The sequence below is a fragment of the Plasmodium gallinaceum genome (assembly GCF_900005855.1).
Source record: "Plasmodium gallinaceum strain 8A genome assembly, contig: PGAL8A_v1_60, whole genome shotgun sequence".
Lineage (NCBI taxonomy): Eukaryota > Apicomplexa > Aconoidasida > Haemosporida > Plasmodiidae > Plasmodium > Plasmodium gallinaceum.
The window spans coordinates 286,165-303,563 of record NW_021628219.1 but is presented as its reverse complement, the minus strand read 5'-3'; the positions used below and the strand labels follow the sequence as shown (position 1 = coordinate 303,563).

Below are 17,399 nucleotides of genomic sequence, written 5' to 3'. Positions count from 1 at the left end.
CAAAAATTATTAAATAAAAATAAGTCTAAAATATTCATTCTGAAAAAGAAGTAAATATCACCAATAAGCAAAAATAAAAAAAAAAAAAAAAATATATTCATAGAATAAATGTAATTAATTTATTTCGTTTGAAAAAATAAAAAATAACTGAAAATCGTAAAATTATATTATCTTTCTTATTTCATATTTTTTTGAATAAATGTTTAAAAAAAAAACTTTATTTTTAGTGTAATCAAAAAAAAAAAAAAAAAAAAAATTAGAAAAAAAGAAAATATTATATTATATTCTATTACAATATTTTCTTAAAAATTAAATTTTTTTTTTTTTTAAAACTAATATATATTTTCATATTATCTTAAAAGTACAGTTCATTTATATATTTATAATTATTATAATTCGATTTTTTTTTTTTTTTTTTTTTCTTTAAATTTTCTAATTTTACTTTTTCTTCGTGTATTATTATTTTGGAATATTTATGATGAAATTTTTTTTTTTTTTTTTTTTTTACTTAAAAAGAATAAAACTAAAAAAAAACTTTTTCTTATTTAAAAAATTTTTTACATTTTAAGAGAAGCAATCATACTATCACTATTTTTTAAACCTCCTTCTAGTTCATAAACTTTTGGTATCATGTTTCTAGTTAAACACTCATTCAAAGCTGCCATTTTATTATTACCAAGAGTTAAAATAGACATAACTTTATCATTTTTCACAAAATATCCAACAAAGTTATATTTATTTAAATCACCTTCATATATTATTTTATCATAATTTTTTACATACCCACAATATCGGAAATTTTTACCAAAAATATTAGTATTAAAAAAAGGCATAAAATTAAACTCTTTTTTTTCTGCACTAAGCATATTATGGGCTGCTATTCTCCCCTGCTGTATTGCAACATTCCAATGGCATATATTTACTAAATCATCTAAAAATTAAAACAAAAATAGACGAACATAAAATAAAGTATACGTTTATATTTATACAAAAAAAAAATATGTATATATTAAGTATAAATTTCTATAAATTAAAAGAAAATAATACTTGTAACAAAATATGGAAAAACGCATACATCTCCTGCTGCATACATATCATTTGAATTTTTAACTTTAAAGTGTTTATCTACAACAATAAAATTATTATTGTCTTTAAATTTTTCATCTAAAAATTCAGAATTTGGTTTGCACCCTAAAGCTTCAATAACATAATCACAACTAATAACTTCACCATTATTTAATCGGACACCATGAATTGATTTTCCATTTTTTATTTTCATAAATCCTTTATCAATTATATACTCGGTTGGATACATTTGGGAGTAAAACTTTATATTCTTATCTTTTAAAATATCAAGCACAATTCTCCCTATTTTTTCTCCAAATGTTCCGTAAAACGGAACTGAATCTTTTGAAACTACAGATACATTAACATTTTTTTTTTTTAAAGCTGAAGAAAGTTCACATGCTATAAAAGAAGAACCAATAATAACGCATTTAGTTCCTTCTTTTGCAAATCCTGAAATTTTCACATTATCATTTAAATTATGTAAAGTAAGTAAGTTATTCGATTCTACATCCTTTATTGGTGATGGGCATGGACCTACACCACTGGTTATAAGAATTTTATCATAATTTATTACTTTTCCATTACTTAAAAATGCTTTTTTATTTTCTTCATCAACTTTTGTTACACACACATCATTCATATAGCTAATATTTTCTTTATTATAATATTCATCTTCTTTTAATTTTATTTCTTCATATAATTCCGAACCTTTGCTGTAATTTGATAAATTTTTTGATAAAGTTGGTCTATCATATGGTTTATAAGAATCCTTACTACATATAATCAATTTTCCATTATATCCCAATTTCAAAAATGTTTCTAATGCACCTAAAGTTGCTGCACCTCCCCCTATAATCAAAATTGATTTTTTTTCACATGTATCTTTACATGAACATATTTTTTTTTCTTTAAATATTTCTAATTTTTCTGGTAAATATGCATAAATTTTATCATCTTCAACAACAACTTCATACTTAGGAATATCATCAAAAGAAGGTCCATTAATACATTCTCCTGTTTTTATATCAAATTTTGCATCATGCCAAGGACAGGTAATGTACTGACTTGTTAATACACCTGTCTTTAATGGTGCACTATAATGTGGGCATTTGGGACCTAAACAGTAATAATTATTATTAACATTCACTAATAATACACAATCTTTTTCATTACGAACTTTTACTTCTTTCATTTCCCCATCTTTTATTTCATCTTTTTTTATTAAGAATACTTTTTCTAAATTAGTACAAGTAACCAAGTTATTTCTCATACCTTTAAATTTTTTATTTAAAAATGCTGTTGCACACATTAAAGACATGAATAAAAGAAAATTGTAATTATTTAAAAATTCCTTTTCATTTTTATTTTTCCATAATATATATGTTTTTATATTAGTATTTTTATTCGAATAGGATGAAAAATTATTTTTTAAATTATAGGATATATCATTTTTTAATTTCCTACTTTTAAGCAAATTACATATTTTTTCATTTATACACAAAATATTTCTTCTCATTTTAAAATTAACTTCTTTTTAAAAATTTGCAAAAATGCATACATTTACGCGTTTACTTTTTTTAACTAAAATATTCCTCTTAATATCTTTTTTGTATATATTAAAATTTAAATCAAAATTTTATAATGGCAAACACTTTTTTTAATTAATTTGTTTTAACACTTTTTATTATAAATTTTATATTAATTAATGTATATCTATTCTACAATTTTAATTTTATAAATTTTTTTTTTATCTTGATCAATAATTTTGTTAATTTTTTTTTTTTACCAACAATATCAATTTTTTTTTTTTTTTTGGGATCAACCACTTCTGTGTAGTTAAATAAAATATTTTGAAATCTTGAAAACCTTAAATTCATAAAATATTTGGTTTTTTTTTTTATTTAAAAAATAAATTTAATATTACATTTATAAAATTTACACTACAATTTTTTTAATGTCGATTTTTTTTTTTCATTCATTAAATTCATATATTTATGTTTATAGTTAATTTCACTTCTAGTAAATGCTATATATTTTAGAACGGTTTTTTTTTTTTTTTTTTTGTTTCTTTCTTAAACATAAAACTTTTTTCATGATTTCAAATTTAATACATTATTTATTCTTTATGAAAATACATAAAATTCATGTATACTTAAATGCTTTGTGTTATCCCTTTATATATCATTATTAGCTTAATTATTCATGCAATAGAAAAAAAAAAAAATAGCAGCTCCTAGAAAATACTTATGTTTATTCAATGTTTTATATACTATTTAATTAATAATAGGGTTCAAATGCTATATATAAAAAATATTTTAATGAATTTATTTCACAAAATTTTTAGGAAAAACTTTAATTTTTTAAATCATTCTCTTTTTCAATTTCCTTATTTTTTACTAATAATTCTTAAAAAAAAATGAATTGTTTAATAATTTCTTATTTATTTTTTTTTTTTTCATGTGTTATAAAGAGTTATTAACTATGTATAGTTTTTTTTTATCTTTTTTCCTAATGTAATAATGTAAGTTTTATTTTTATTATATTTAAATTTCCTTTTTAATAATATATATGGCATTTTATATATTTATATAAAAATAAATTCCTAGTAATACAAAATAAATTGAAATGGTGCGCACAAATGCCTTTATAAATATTAAATATTAATTAAAAGTATTTTGAAAATTTTTAAATAAAAATAAAAAACTATATGTATATCTATTTTATACGATAACAAAATTGTTGTATGTGCAAATATATACGAAATAAAGCTATAATAGTACAATTTTTTTTTTTCTAGAGTAGTCTTTACAATTTATTTACGTTGAAATCCTAACATTTCATCTTAAAGGTAAAGCATATTTCGTTATTATAAACTAAAAATTAAAATATTACAATTTTTTATAATTTTTTTTTTAGACTTTTAAATAAATAATTTTATTATAATTCTAAACAAATTATAATGCTACTATATAATTTATATTTCATATATGTTTTAACGCAAATTAGGAAAAAAATTTGTGCCTCAAACGAAAGTTGCACCTATTTTAAAAAAATATTACTATACAAAAGATAAAATATTTATTGTTTCTTCTTTTTTATTTATATTATTAAATAATTTAATATTTAAACGTATGTTTAAATTATAATGATATTGTTTTATAATTCATTTTATAAAAATATCAAAACATAAATTTGTATGACTTTATATATAAATGTAAGTTTTTGTATTTATGATATTCTCTACTTTTAAAACTAAAAAAAATTTTTTTTTAGCACACACAAGGTCCTTTTATTTATTATATCTTACTTTTTATTTTATTTTATTTTATTTTTTTTTTTTTTTAATTCTTTGTGGATTTTTATGCATCCTCTTATATAAAATTAAAAAAAATATTAACTATTCATAAAAAAAAAAAAAAAACTTGCAAAATATTATTACAAGAATAATTCTTGTGAACACGTTATAAAAAATAGCATTTGATTCCTTTAACGTGCATAAAATTAAAAAAAAATAATTATTATATTTCTTTTTAAGAATAATCTTTCAGTAAATATAAAAAAAATATAAACATACATATACATATATTTTAATTATACTTTATTTAATGATAGCTTAGCTAGCTATAAATCAAGCCATGCATGAAAAAAAAAAGATAAAACAAAAATAAAAATTAAAATAATTATTCAAGTCCTGTTGTTCTTTGATAAGGTATTTAAAAATATAGATTCAACAATATATTGATTTAATGAAATAAAAAAAAATGAAACTTGCAGATCTTTATAAAAGTTTAATATTTTCTTTATATTTTTCCTTTTTTATTTGATAAAAAAAAAAAATAATAACTTTACTCTTTAAATAAAATATATTATTTCTTAATTTTTTAATATTTTATTCTATATTTATAATTAATTAAAAGCATAAAGTCCTATATTTTCAAAAATCTAAAAAAATGTCGAAATCCAATACTTGCAGATGTGATATGTCGGCTTATGCAAGGAATAGATTTTACAACCCAAAAGTTCACGTGTCCGGATGGTAAGAAATTCTGTTAATTACAATATAAAATTTAGATTAAAAAAAAAAAAAAAAAAAAAAATACAATATACATATGTATATATATTTTCTATTTCTTTTTTTGTTTTTTTTTTTTTATTTTTTTTTTTATTTATATCAATAATATTGTTTTATTTCTGTATTATTTTCTTTATTTAAAAATTATTCTCTTAATTTTTTCCTTTTAATAATTTAGAAATATTTTTTCTTAATATCTGAAAATTCTGTAGAACTATATACTAAAAAAATATCTTAATTCTATATTCCTATACTATATTCATTATGCTTACATAATAAAATTTTCTCTCACATATTTACATTTGACTCATTAAATATATTTCATTATGTTTCTAAAATTTATTTTATATATTTTAGGTATGATATACAGAATGATGAAGATTACTTAGAAAGTTATAACAAAATGAAAGATTTTTATTTGCAAGAGTATCCAACATACAAAATAGAAGAGAAATATAAAAACATGAAAAAAAAATGTATTAAGAATATTTCTGATAAACAAGTTATTTTTTACCAAGATTATGGTACAGAATATTGGGTTACTGAAACCAAAGAATCATATAAAGTGCATAATAAAATTGAATTTTAGCTTTTTATTTTTAGTATTTGTTGTACATTTTATCTTCATTATGTTACAATAATAAATAAATAAAATAGTATATAAATTACAATATAGAATGAAAGATATTCTTATAATATGAAAATCTAAATATAACTTTATATTAATCTTTTGTTCCGTCTCTTCTTATTTCTTTATAGTGTCAATGTCTTATATATAAGTGAAATATATATATATACATATAAAGCTAATTAAAAATCAAAATTAGAAATTTTTTGTATAGTAATTAACTTCTTCATTATTTTTATCCCTTTTTTAACTCCACTTTATATTATATTTCTCTTTTTTTTTTTTTTTTTTTATATTATTTTCTTCCATAATTTTTTAATTTTTAATTTTTGATCAAATAAAATAATAATTTTTTTAATAATTATAAAATTGTTTGCATTTAAAAATTTTTTGTTACTTTTCTTGACAATATCATTAATTTTTATCTCTTTTTTCTTTTTTAAAAACATGTAATTTTTCTGAATTAAAACTAAATATCAAGATTATTTAATATATTTTCATATTTTAAATACACATATATTATTTTTAGATACAAAGTTCATTATTTGAGTAAAAATTTAGCCTCTTCAAGTGGCATCTCAGTTACGCTTGGATTTAATTCTATAAGTTCTTTAATTAGTGATTTTCTTTTATCTCTTATTTTATCTCTTCTTTCTAAAAGAATTTTTTCTACCTATTTTGTAAAAAGAAAAAAAATGTAATGAGTAATTAAAATAATAAATCTTTCTTTTAAAAAATATCTATTATATGCAAATATAGCATTAAACAGAAAATATACATATATATATATATATATATATATATTTTTATATTTGTTTTTATACATTTTCTAAATGATCATTTATTTGACTTTTGCTTAATAATAAAAATATATTATTATATACACTAAGATGTCCTTTATTTTTAAAAATTTCATTTCTTCTATATCCTCTTTTCGTTTCTCTAATACCATTTAAATTATTGTCGATAAGCAACAATTTTTTATTTTGGCAAAACACATTTTCTGCTAATAAATTTAGATCAAAAAGTCTATTATAATATTGAGTATTTTCCATTTTATAATATCCTAAATTCAGATAAAATAATTAATTCATATATATATAATATATTATTTAAATGGCTAAAAATTAATAAACTTTAAAAAAAAAAAAAGATGCATACGAAAATATCAAAATTTAAAAAAAATATGTTAAAATATAAAAAAAAATATATGTATATATATATATATATGTATATTTAACAGAATTATAAAAAAAAAAAAAAAGTAAAAAAAAAAAAAAAAAAAGTGTTGCAATTTACAAAGTAAAAATAATATATATATATATATATATATATATATATAGAACATTACAAAAAAAAAAAAAAAAAAAAAAAATTTTTTCTTTATTAAATAAAATCATATGCATAAAATAAATTATTTTTAAAAATATAATTTAAGGCTAATCTGAAAATATAAGATGAAATAAATAAACGTAATTTACACGTAAAGTTTATATTAAAAAAAAAATGTATTAAAAATTCTAAAAAGAATTTATTAAGAAAAAACCATGTAAAAAATAAAAGTTATACATAAAAATGAAAAAAATTTTGAAATTTAAAAAAAATGGAGATATAAAAAATCAATTAAATGAAAAAAAAATAGACAAAAAATCATTTAAAAAAAAGAAAAACAGAGATTTAAAGAAAAAAAAAGAATATAAAATAAATGTTTTAAAGTTTAATAATGAAAAAAATAAAAAGAATTGTTTTGAAGAAAATGTAAAAAATAAAAAAGAATTAAATAACAAAAAGGAGAAAATAATAAATGTGAAGGATGAGAATAAATTATGTACAAATGTAAAATTTGAGCAAAATCAAAAATTAAATAAAGAAAAAAAAATATTTAAAAAAGAACCAAGTTATGAAGAAGATGAAAGATTTCAATTCAATGATAAATTGTGGTTAGAAGTAAAGAAGGAAGAATCAAAAAGAGGAATAATATATTTGTCCCATATACCAATTGGCTTAACTCCATCAAAAATTAAAGAAATTTTTAGTAAATATGGTTCTATTGATAAAATATATTTGAATAAAATAAAAGATGAAAAAATTAATATTGTATCCAAAGAAAAAAATAGTAAAAGAATAAAATATTCTGATGGATACATAGAATTTTACGATAAGAAAGATGCTATAAAAGTAGAAAAATTACTAAACAATCAAATGATAGGAGGAAAGAAAAGAAAAAATATACTTAGAGAAAATTTTTGGCATATTAAGTACTTAAAAAATTTTACATGGAACGATTTAGTGTCATCTGTGTTGTATAGAAATATTTCAAGGAAGGATAGATTTAATTTTGCTTTAAAAAATATGTATAAAAATTATGAAAAATATTTAGAAAAAAATATAGATAAAGAAGGTTATAATAAGAAAACAGTTAGTAGCAAATTTATTTCAAAAAAAAATAAAAAAGAAAAAAAAAAATCGCCAAGTAAAAATTCTAATAAATTAAAATTTGTAACTTTAAAGGAAGAAGATAAAAAAACTGATAAGAGCAATACAGTTTCTTCAGACTTTTTAAAATTACTAATACAATAAGGAATAATATATTTTTTTAATTAATATATATTGTTTACATTTTTTTTTTTTTTTTTAATTAACTATTTTTTTAATGATTTTTTATCAAATAATTATTAAAATAAAATAACTTTATTAAAAAGCAAAAAAAAAAAATAAATAACAAAATATATATAATATATAATAATTAATAAGTTTAATGTTCACAAAAAAATATATATTTAAAAATAAAAATAATAAAAAAAAAAAAAAATTAAAATTTATTAAATGGGAATTGAAAAATCGTTAGACACTTTTCTTTGTTCAAAACTCATATCACTTAAATTAACCATCAAGTTCCATGCAACTGGTTTTAATATTTCACCTATATTTATAATAAAAAAAAAAAAATAAAATTTCAAGAATGGTTAAAAGACAAATATATAAATATATAAATATAAATATATAAATATATAAATATACATGTCTTTTTTTTCTTTTTTTTTTCATATTAACCTTTATCACTTAAAGCAATAATAACACCCAAATCAGAACCTACTGTTGATAATTTATAAGATGAATGTTGACCAATGGATAAAATTTTTGCTTTTATAATATCACCTTGTTTAAAACAATCGAAATTATCTCCTAATTCACCTTCATATATATGAATATCACTTTTATTAATATATCCTTTAAATGAATTTTTTAAAGGATTTCCATTTGATAATATAATATTACAATATATAATATTAAATGTGACTCTATATACTTTACAAATAACAATATCTCCTGTTTTTGGTAAAGCTACAAAACTTTTTATATTATCTACATTTATAATTTGTTTATTTTCATTATCAATAATATGTTTTCTTCCTAATATAGTTGATCTTATTTCATCTTTTAATATATATGTATTTTCACCATTTATATAATCTTTTGCACATCCGACTACTTCTCCTGGTAAAACTATGTCATCCATTATTTTATTTTTCTTAATTTTCTATAATTTAAAATATCAAAATCATTAAAATAATTTTTTTTTTATTTGATATATCTATTAAATTTATTTACTTATATATTCATTTTTATTTTACATATAGGTATTTTTTATTTACTAATTTATTTCCTAAAATTTGTTTCTTTTTCTTTACTCAAATATATTTATAACAAAATAAAATAAAATAATTTTTGTTAAATTTTTTTTTTTTTTATTTTCAATATTTATAAATATATATAAATCTTTTTGTTTTTTTAGCAATAAGAAAATTATTTTTATGCTTTTAAATCAAAATGAATTTTTTTTTATAGTTTTATTCAAAATATGAAAATATTTTTTTTTTTTTTTTTTTTTTTTTTTTCAAGAATTTTTTTTTTTTTTTTTTTTTTTTCATTTAATTTACATTAAAGAAATTATTGACAAAATTAAAAAAAAAAAAAAAAAACAAAAGATTAATACAAGAATAACTTTTAGCGGAAAAAAAAATATTTGTAATATCTCAAACAAAATCTTAAAAAAGCTCAAATAAATTCATATGTAAAAATATGAAGAAATAAATTATATACATAAAGGAATATTAATTATATCATATATTTATATAGATAATGTAAAAATTATGGTTTAATATGTTTTGTTTTTTTCTCAATTTAAACAACTGTTACTAAAATTGGCTCATGATAAAATAACAAAGTATGAAAATCATGAAAATAAAGAGCTATGTAAAATAAAACTTTACCTGTAAATAATGAATATACATTAAAAGAGTGCAAAAAATGTAACTTTTTGCTACTTGATTTTTTATTTGGAAAATTGTCTACATTTTTATTTTTTTTTGAAAAAATGAAATCATCCTTGTAGAGATATCCACTTATATTTAAACTTCCTATAATTTTTATACAATTTAAATTGGATGGATAAATTATAAGTGTATATTTCCCCAAATCAATTAAAGATAAATTCTCTATAAAAATTTTCACACAGAAAAATTCATTTACTGAAGATTCAAAATATTTTTTTTTTATACCAATTTTTTTTATATCAGTAAAATTTAATGTTTTTGAACACTTTGGTATAATTACACTATTTCTTTTTTTACAATTGTGAAACTTTGGCTTTATTAATATATATGGATAAAAAATATCATTAACGAAACTGTTATGAAATAATTTATTTATTTTTAATTTTAACTGAAAATTCTCACTATTATTATTATTATGAGTAGTAGTAGTAGTATTACAATTATTATCCTCTTTTTTTTCTTCTTTTTTCAAATATCTACTAAATTTTTCTATATTTAAATTTTTTGAAGAAATATTTTCTTCTTCATTATTCACTGATGTTTTGAGAATATTTAAACCATTTGATAAAAAGAAAGATTCCCTATTTTTTTCACCAAGAGAATTATTTCTTTTGTATAATTTCTCTTCATCATCTAATTTTAAAAAAAAATGTTTTTCTTCTTTATCTGTTTCATTTTTTTCTATTCTATTATTATTATTATTATTATTTTTTTTGAAATTAAAAAAAAAGTCACTTATTGTTTTATTATGAATATGCACATTATTTAAATAAGAACTGTAAACACTTAAAATTCCAGTTTTTTTATGCCTTGAAAAAGTTAAGTAAACGTAAAAATCTAAATATTGTAAAAAATACTTTAAAATATCTTCCTCATTTTCAAAAATTATTTTTTTTTTCCTTTTTATCCTTTTAATCCAAAGTATCCATTTACTTAAATTATTTTCTTTATCAACTATACACATTGGACGTCTTTTTAATTTTTTAGTTTTACAATAATTTACATAACCACTGAAGTTTTTTATATATAATTCTAAAAATATATATTTATTATCTGTACAAATATTTAAACTTTCTTTGTATTTATATGTTTGATTAATATCATTATCTTTTTTTATTACATTCATTTTGTTAAAAGAATTAAAGGAATCTTCTTTTGTAACTAAATTATTCATGGTAGTATAATTTTTAAAATTTTTTATTTTATCATTATTATTATCACTATCATAGTTGTCATTATAATTTAAGCTACGATTAATATTGCTATCCTTTTTTTGTGTATTTTTCTTTTCAAGGTAATTATCTATGTTAATATCTTTATATTTAAAACTTTTCGTTTTTAAAAAATTTATATCGTGAATTATCTCTTTATTATTTTCATAACTTTTTTCATTATTCTCTCTTTTTAAAGAACCTAATTTTTTAATAATATTAGAATCATAGTAGTTAGAATTTAACAATTCATTTAATATATCTTTATAATTAAAGCTTACATAAGGAAAATAAAATATATTTTCAATGGATATATTTTTTTTTACATTAATTTTTAAGTTTAGATTTTGTAAGGCATAATATGAACTATTTTTGTTAGAAGAATAAAGTATATTGATATCACATTCATTTATTAATATGGACCCTATACATCTTATAGGAATATATAAAGAATAATTTTTTTTAACTTTTAATGGTTTGTTTTTTTTTATTCTTATGATTTTTTCTTTATTATTTTCATGTTTACTTTTTAAGCAAAATGCATTATCAAAAAAAAATTTTATGAAATAATCTCCATTTATTTTATTATTATGTCTAACAGTAATATTTATATAATCTATATTTATATTACTTTTATTTTCAAAAATTAAACACAAAAATTTAATTTCTCCTTCTAATAATTCTGAATATCTTGGATCACATGAAAAGTAATAGTTGTCATTAATGTCATCAAAATTCTCACTTTTATCTTTTCTAAGTTCATAATAATTTAAAGGCTTTTGTAAATTAACTAATGATCCACTAGAAGATTGAAAATCGTTAATACCTTCTGATGAAGACTCCTTTTCACTTAATTTAGAAGAAAATGATGATGATAAAAATAAAGAAGATGACTTTGATGCTGATGATAATACTGATGATGATGTACACATTGAAGTTTTTTTTGAACTTTTCTTATTTAAATAACATTTACTGTTAATAGATAAACTTCTAGTAAAATCTGATAAATTGCAACTTTGCACATTTTTTTTTCTGTTAAAATCTACATCATCTTTCTCACTATTATATTTTATATTTTTATCAATACAATCACTTTTATTATGTTCATTAAATAAATTGCTTTTATCTACAACATCACTCATACATAAATTATTCACATTATCTGAATTTCGATTTTTTTTTTTTATATCAATATTTGTAGTTAAGCACTCATTTGTTTTATTAATATTTTCATTATCATAATTATTACAGGATTTTTTTTTATCATTAATATATTTCTTCTTTTCATCTAAAAATGAATTTTTTAAATTAATTTTGTTATTCCTATTAGATTCCTTGTTTTCATAATTTTTTCCTTCAATTTTTTCTTCATGCAAATGATTTCTTTGAAATATATCTTTTTCATCATTTAAAATAGTTTGTTCTTTTGATAACACTTCTTTATTTGAATTAATAAAAAACTTTTTCAAATATGATTTATCATTTAACAAGGATTTAATATTAATATATTTACTAAAATTAAAAAGCTTAATTTCTGATTTAAGGGAAAAATAATTATCAATTACAAAAATAGAACATATATTGGATAACTTAAAAACGTAATGTAATAATTTTATTTTATTATATAATACTTTATCATTTTCACTACAATATAAATTGATGTTTTCTTTTTCTTTTATACCATGAACATGCGAATTAATGTGATTTAAATAAAAATTATATAATGCATTTTTTTGTATAATATCATTATTTTCTTTGTTAATATATTCAAAACTTTGAGTATTTTCAGAAACTTTACGTATTTCATTCTCATAATTATCATTACATTTCTTGTTATATTTATAAAAAAAATTATCATCCATAAAATATTTCCTTAAAATAGATGTATCATATAGAAGATATTGATTAAAATAAAAATAACTAATACAATAAGAAATACCTAAAGGAAATAGCATTCCGGTTTCTTTTGCTTTAAAGGATAATTGAACTTTTGTTAAATTATTTTTTTTTTTTGATAACAATATTACACTAGTAGGATAGTTCTCTATAGATATACCTGATGATATTAAGGCAACATTATTTAATACTAGATTAATAGATAAAGTATTTTTTAAAGTTACAATTACATTCTTTATCTCATTTACAGCACAAATGTTTTGAATTTTCACATTTTTTTCTTCTTCTGTAAAAGGATTATATTTAAAGACATCTTTATATTCATTTAAATCAATATCTGCCTCTTTTTTTTTTGTATTACTTAATTCCACTTTTTTATATATCTTTTCATTATTATAACTTTTATTTACATATTCTATATTTACTAGAATTGGTAATGGAGAACATCTTCCTTCTGTAAAACCATATAGGAAATGCAGTTTGTTTTCTTTTTTAGAATTTTTTTTTTTTGGTTTAATTTTTTTACTTTTTAATTTCTCCTCATACGTAATTTTTTTATGAGAATCAACGTTCGAGAAAGAAATAAAATCAAAAGAAGAAGATGATTCAGTTGATAAATCATACATTTTAGAAGAATCAGTAGATGAAGAAATGTTGTTAAAATTATTATCTTCATCTAACTTTCTTAAGTAATTCCTATTTTTTTTTTTTCTTTTTTCATCTAATATTAAATTTATAAAAGGTGGAAAATAAATATACTTTTTTTTTTTATTCAAAGTTTCATATATAGTATATAATATTTCCTTCTGCTTTTGTTTTGATAAATGTTTATGTAAAAATAGCAACATTAACAAATTGCAAAAGGCCAAATCTGTTGAATAATTTATTTCTTTTAATATGGAACTAAGAAAACAAAGAATATCATATTGCAACAAAGTATTATATGTTTTTTTATTTTTTTTATATATTTGTAATTTTTTAGTATGTTTATTTAAGTGAAATATGCTTTTACTACTTATATCACGAGAGCAAAAATTAAATAAATTACTTACATTAAAAAAATTAGAAGAGTTAAATAGATTATCAAATATACTGTATATATATACGTTTTTTAAAACATTTTCCATGTAATAATTATAACAATTATCTTTTTTTCTTTCCTCTATTATATTTTTATCATCTTCAATATTAGAAGAATTTTTAATCAAATTAGTTTCATAAGTATTTAAAATATTTTTGTTTTCTTCAGGTCGCATATTAGTTTTTTCTAGCTTGTTATTTATATAAATATCAATAACACTTCTTATACTATCCTGTCTTATAAATTCTTTCTTATCATTATTATTGCTATTATTATCATTATTACTATTTATGACTTTATTTTCATTTTTTTCCACACATACATTTTCTTTAGATAGAGTTTGCTCAGTTTTTCTAAGCCAATAAAAGGGAACATTAATTTTATTTGTTCTATTTACAAAAATATTATGAATGTAATGATTAAAACAATTATTATCTTGAAATTGTAAAATTTCATCACTGTTAAAATCATTATTCTCGTTACTTTTTGTTGTTCTTCTAAAGCTAAAATTGAAATGAATACTAGGCAAATTATAAAATGGTAATAGATTATTAAGAAAAAAATAAGATAAATAAAATTGTTTATTTAAAAAAAAACGTAAGCATAATAAATATATAGTAAAAGAAAATTTTCTAAAAGCTCCTATATATTTATATATCAATGCTAATTGCATATAATATTTTATATACAGATTATATTCAAATTTTTCAACTACATAAGAATATTTATTTGATAAAAGAAAAATATAACGTTTTTTTTTTAGCATAAGAAGATAATTTAAATAACATAATAAATAATCACAAAAATATTCATGGGCACAAGATGAATTCTGAAAATTAGATAATACTTCATTCAATTTATATTCTATAAAACTAACTAAATATAACAATATATTATGTGGTTTTATTAATATATTAAAAAAATAATAATCTTCAATATCCATAAGATCATCTTCTCTTTTAAAATTATCGTCATTATCATTTAATAAATTAATGAATAAATTTATATTTTTTGTTGTACTTGTTGCATCGTTGCTATGATCATTATTATACAAAGAAAAATGAAAATTATAATTATGTGATTTTTCTTTTAATGATCCACTATAAGAAGTATCAAAAAAAAAATTAGAATAATTGGTATTTTTACTAGGTAATAATTTTTCGTAAGTTTGTAAAATCATATTTTCAATAATTTCAGCAAACTTGAAAGGATAATTTTCATTATTATTTAATTTACAGAAGTTTATCCAATTTTGTACTATATATAAATATGTTGATAAAATAATACAAAAAATTATATTTCCTTCATAAATAAAATCATCTTGCATTTTACTTATTTCATAACAATTCATATATATTTCTAAAGAATCTAATGGACTTCCTAATAATAAAAATATATCTCCCTCCTTTTTTTTTATTCGACATGTATAATTTTTTACTTTTGAAAATTTTCTTTTTCTTTTCTTTTCTCTTCTGACACTTTTTTTTCTTTTTTTTTTCCCTTCTCCTTCATAATCTTCTATACTTTTTTTTTCATCTTCAATGTTATTTTCAGAACTTTTAATTTCGTCTTCATTATCTTCAATTTCATCTTCATTATCATCACTATCGTCATCATTATCATCACCATCATCATCATCATCATCATCACAATCATCATCATCATCATAATCATCATTATCATCATTATCATCATCATCACTATTGTCATCACTATCATCACTATCATCATCATCTTCTTCCTCATTTTCTTCCTCCTCTTCACTTTCGTCTTCTTCATATTTATCTTTTTTATTATTTTCATTTTCTTCATTTGTACTAGATTTTGCAATTTTATAAATTCCTTCATATAATAAACTCTCCTTTTTAGTGCTTATATGATTTTCCTTATCTAATTTACTAATTTTTATATCATTGTAATATTTTTTTATACTGTTATATATATTATTATTTGAGTTACTTACATTTTCATGTGTATTTAATTTATCAACCATACTTTCATTACTATTATTTTTTAAATTAAATTTTTTTTTTTTAATTAATCTATTGTTTTTTCTTTCTTCTAATATGCTATCATTTCTCACTTTTTGATCATTTATTTTTTCATAGTTGGTGTTATCAATAAGTGTGTGAATATATTTCCACATTTTATCTTTTGTTAATAAATCATATAAAAAAAATATAAAAATATAAAAAATATTAAAAATTATAGCTTGAAAAAATTTATTATATTGTATATTAAAATGCTTTTTTATAGATGGAAGAAAAATTATTATTTTGAAATTATGAAAATTATCACATATAAAAGAAAAATGTTTATCATTTTTTTTTTTTTTTATTTCATTTATATCAGAATTTGAAATATTTTCCATATCATTTAAATTATCAGTCATATCATTATTTTTTTGTTTAATAGAATTTTCCAATTTATAATCATCAGAATCATCACTATCAGAATTTACATTTAATGATTTGTATTCTTTTGCTAAACTTTTATTAAACATTCTCAAAAAGTGTGATGAATATTTTTTTCTTAATTTATTATTAACTACATTTTTGCTATCTTTATTTTTTTTATTACTTAAACTTTTTTCATTTTCATTAAATCCAGAACAAGAATTTTCATTAATGTGTTTGGTATCACTATTATTCAAAATAGATAATTCAGAATTGTTTGATGAATCATAATATGGAGAATTTTTTATAAAAGAAATATTTGGTTTCAATAAAAATCCAAGACCTGTATTATTTTTTTTTTCTTGATTCTTAAATTCTTCTATCCTACTAATTTGTTTATCTTTTGAGATATTAGATATGTTATTATTTTTATTAATATCTTCATTTTTATTTTTATATAAAAAGTTATCATTTATTTCCATTATTTTCATCATAATTATATCGTCATATTTATCTGAAGATGGAATTACTAAAACTCTTTGTATAAAAACACAGCTATTACTAAAAAATATATTATTATAAGAATTGATTAAATTAATTATGTTTTCATTTAATTTATTAAAATATCCATTTTCTTCATGCTGAAAATTTTCATCATCTTCTTCTTCTTCTTCTCTATTTTTTTTTTTTTTTTTTTTTTTTTTTTTTTT

The 17,399-nt window shown here is 18.1% G+C and overlaps 6 protein-coding genes across 6 annotated transcripts in view; 2 read left to right on the top strand and 4 right to left on the bottom strand.

The window, feature by feature from the left end:
• Positions 1–557: 557 nt before the first annotated feature.
• Positions 558–2,584, bottom strand: PGAL8A_00083600 (ferrodoxin reductase-like protein, putative; the record flags this gene model as incomplete). The annotated part of the gene is made up of 2 exons (XM_028670843.1): positions 558–931; positions 1,048–2,584. The coding sequence occupies 2 exons, from the start codon at positions 2,582–2,584 to the stop codon at positions 558–560; spliced, it is 1,911 nt and encodes a 636-aa protein (XP_028525954.1).
• Positions 2,585–5,018: 2,434 nt separating this feature from the next.
• PGAL8A_00083500 (conserved Plasmodium protein, unknown function) lies at positions 5,019–5,729 on the top strand (the record flags this gene model as incomplete). Its single annotated transcript, XM_028670832.1, has 2 exons — positions 5,019–5,104; positions 5,498–5,729. 2 exons carry the CDS (start codon positions 5,019–5,021, stop codon positions 5,727–5,729), a joined length of 318 nt encoding a protein of 105 aa, XP_028525953.1.
• Positions 5,730–6,309: 580 nt separating this feature from the next.
• PGAL8A_00083400 (conserved Plasmodium protein, unknown function) lies at positions 6,310–6,823 on the bottom strand (the record flags this gene model as incomplete). The annotated part of the gene is made up of 2 exons (XM_028670821.1): positions 6,310–6,441; positions 6,593–6,823. 2 exons carry the CDS (start codon positions 6,821–6,823, stop codon positions 6,310–6,312), a joined length of 363 nt encoding a protein of 120 aa, XP_028525952.1.
• Positions 6,824–7,343: 520 nt separating this feature from the next.
• On the top strand, positions 7,344–8,348 carry PGAL8A_00083300 (small subunit rRNA processing protein, putative; the record flags this gene model as incomplete). The annotated part of the gene is made up of 1 exon (XM_028670810.1): positions 7,344–8,348. One exon carries the CDS (start codon positions 7,344–7,346, stop codon positions 8,346–8,348), a length of 1,005 nt encoding a protein of 334 aa, XP_028525951.1.
• Positions 8,349–8,590: 242 nt separating this feature from the next.
• Positions 8,591–9,288, bottom strand: CSL4 (exosome complex component CSL4, putative; the record flags this gene model as incomplete). Its single annotated transcript, XM_028670799.1, has 2 exons — positions 8,591–8,691; positions 8,823–9,288. The coding sequence occupies 2 exons, from the start codon at positions 9,286–9,288 to the stop codon at positions 8,591–8,593; spliced, it is 567 nt and encodes a 188-aa protein (XP_028525950.1).
• A 665-nt stretch (positions 9,289–9,953) lies between these two features.
• Positions 9,954–17,399, bottom strand: part of PGAL8A_00083100 (conserved Plasmodium protein, unknown function) — a gene marked incomplete at both ends in the record, with an annotated part of 8,936 nt that continues 1,490 nt past the window's right edge. Inside the window, one exon of the mRNA XM_028670788.1 lies at positions 9,954–17,397. Coding sequence (XP_028525949.1) covers positions 9,954–17,397 — 7,444 coding nt within the window. The remainder of the gene's footprint in view (positions 17,398–17,399) is intronic.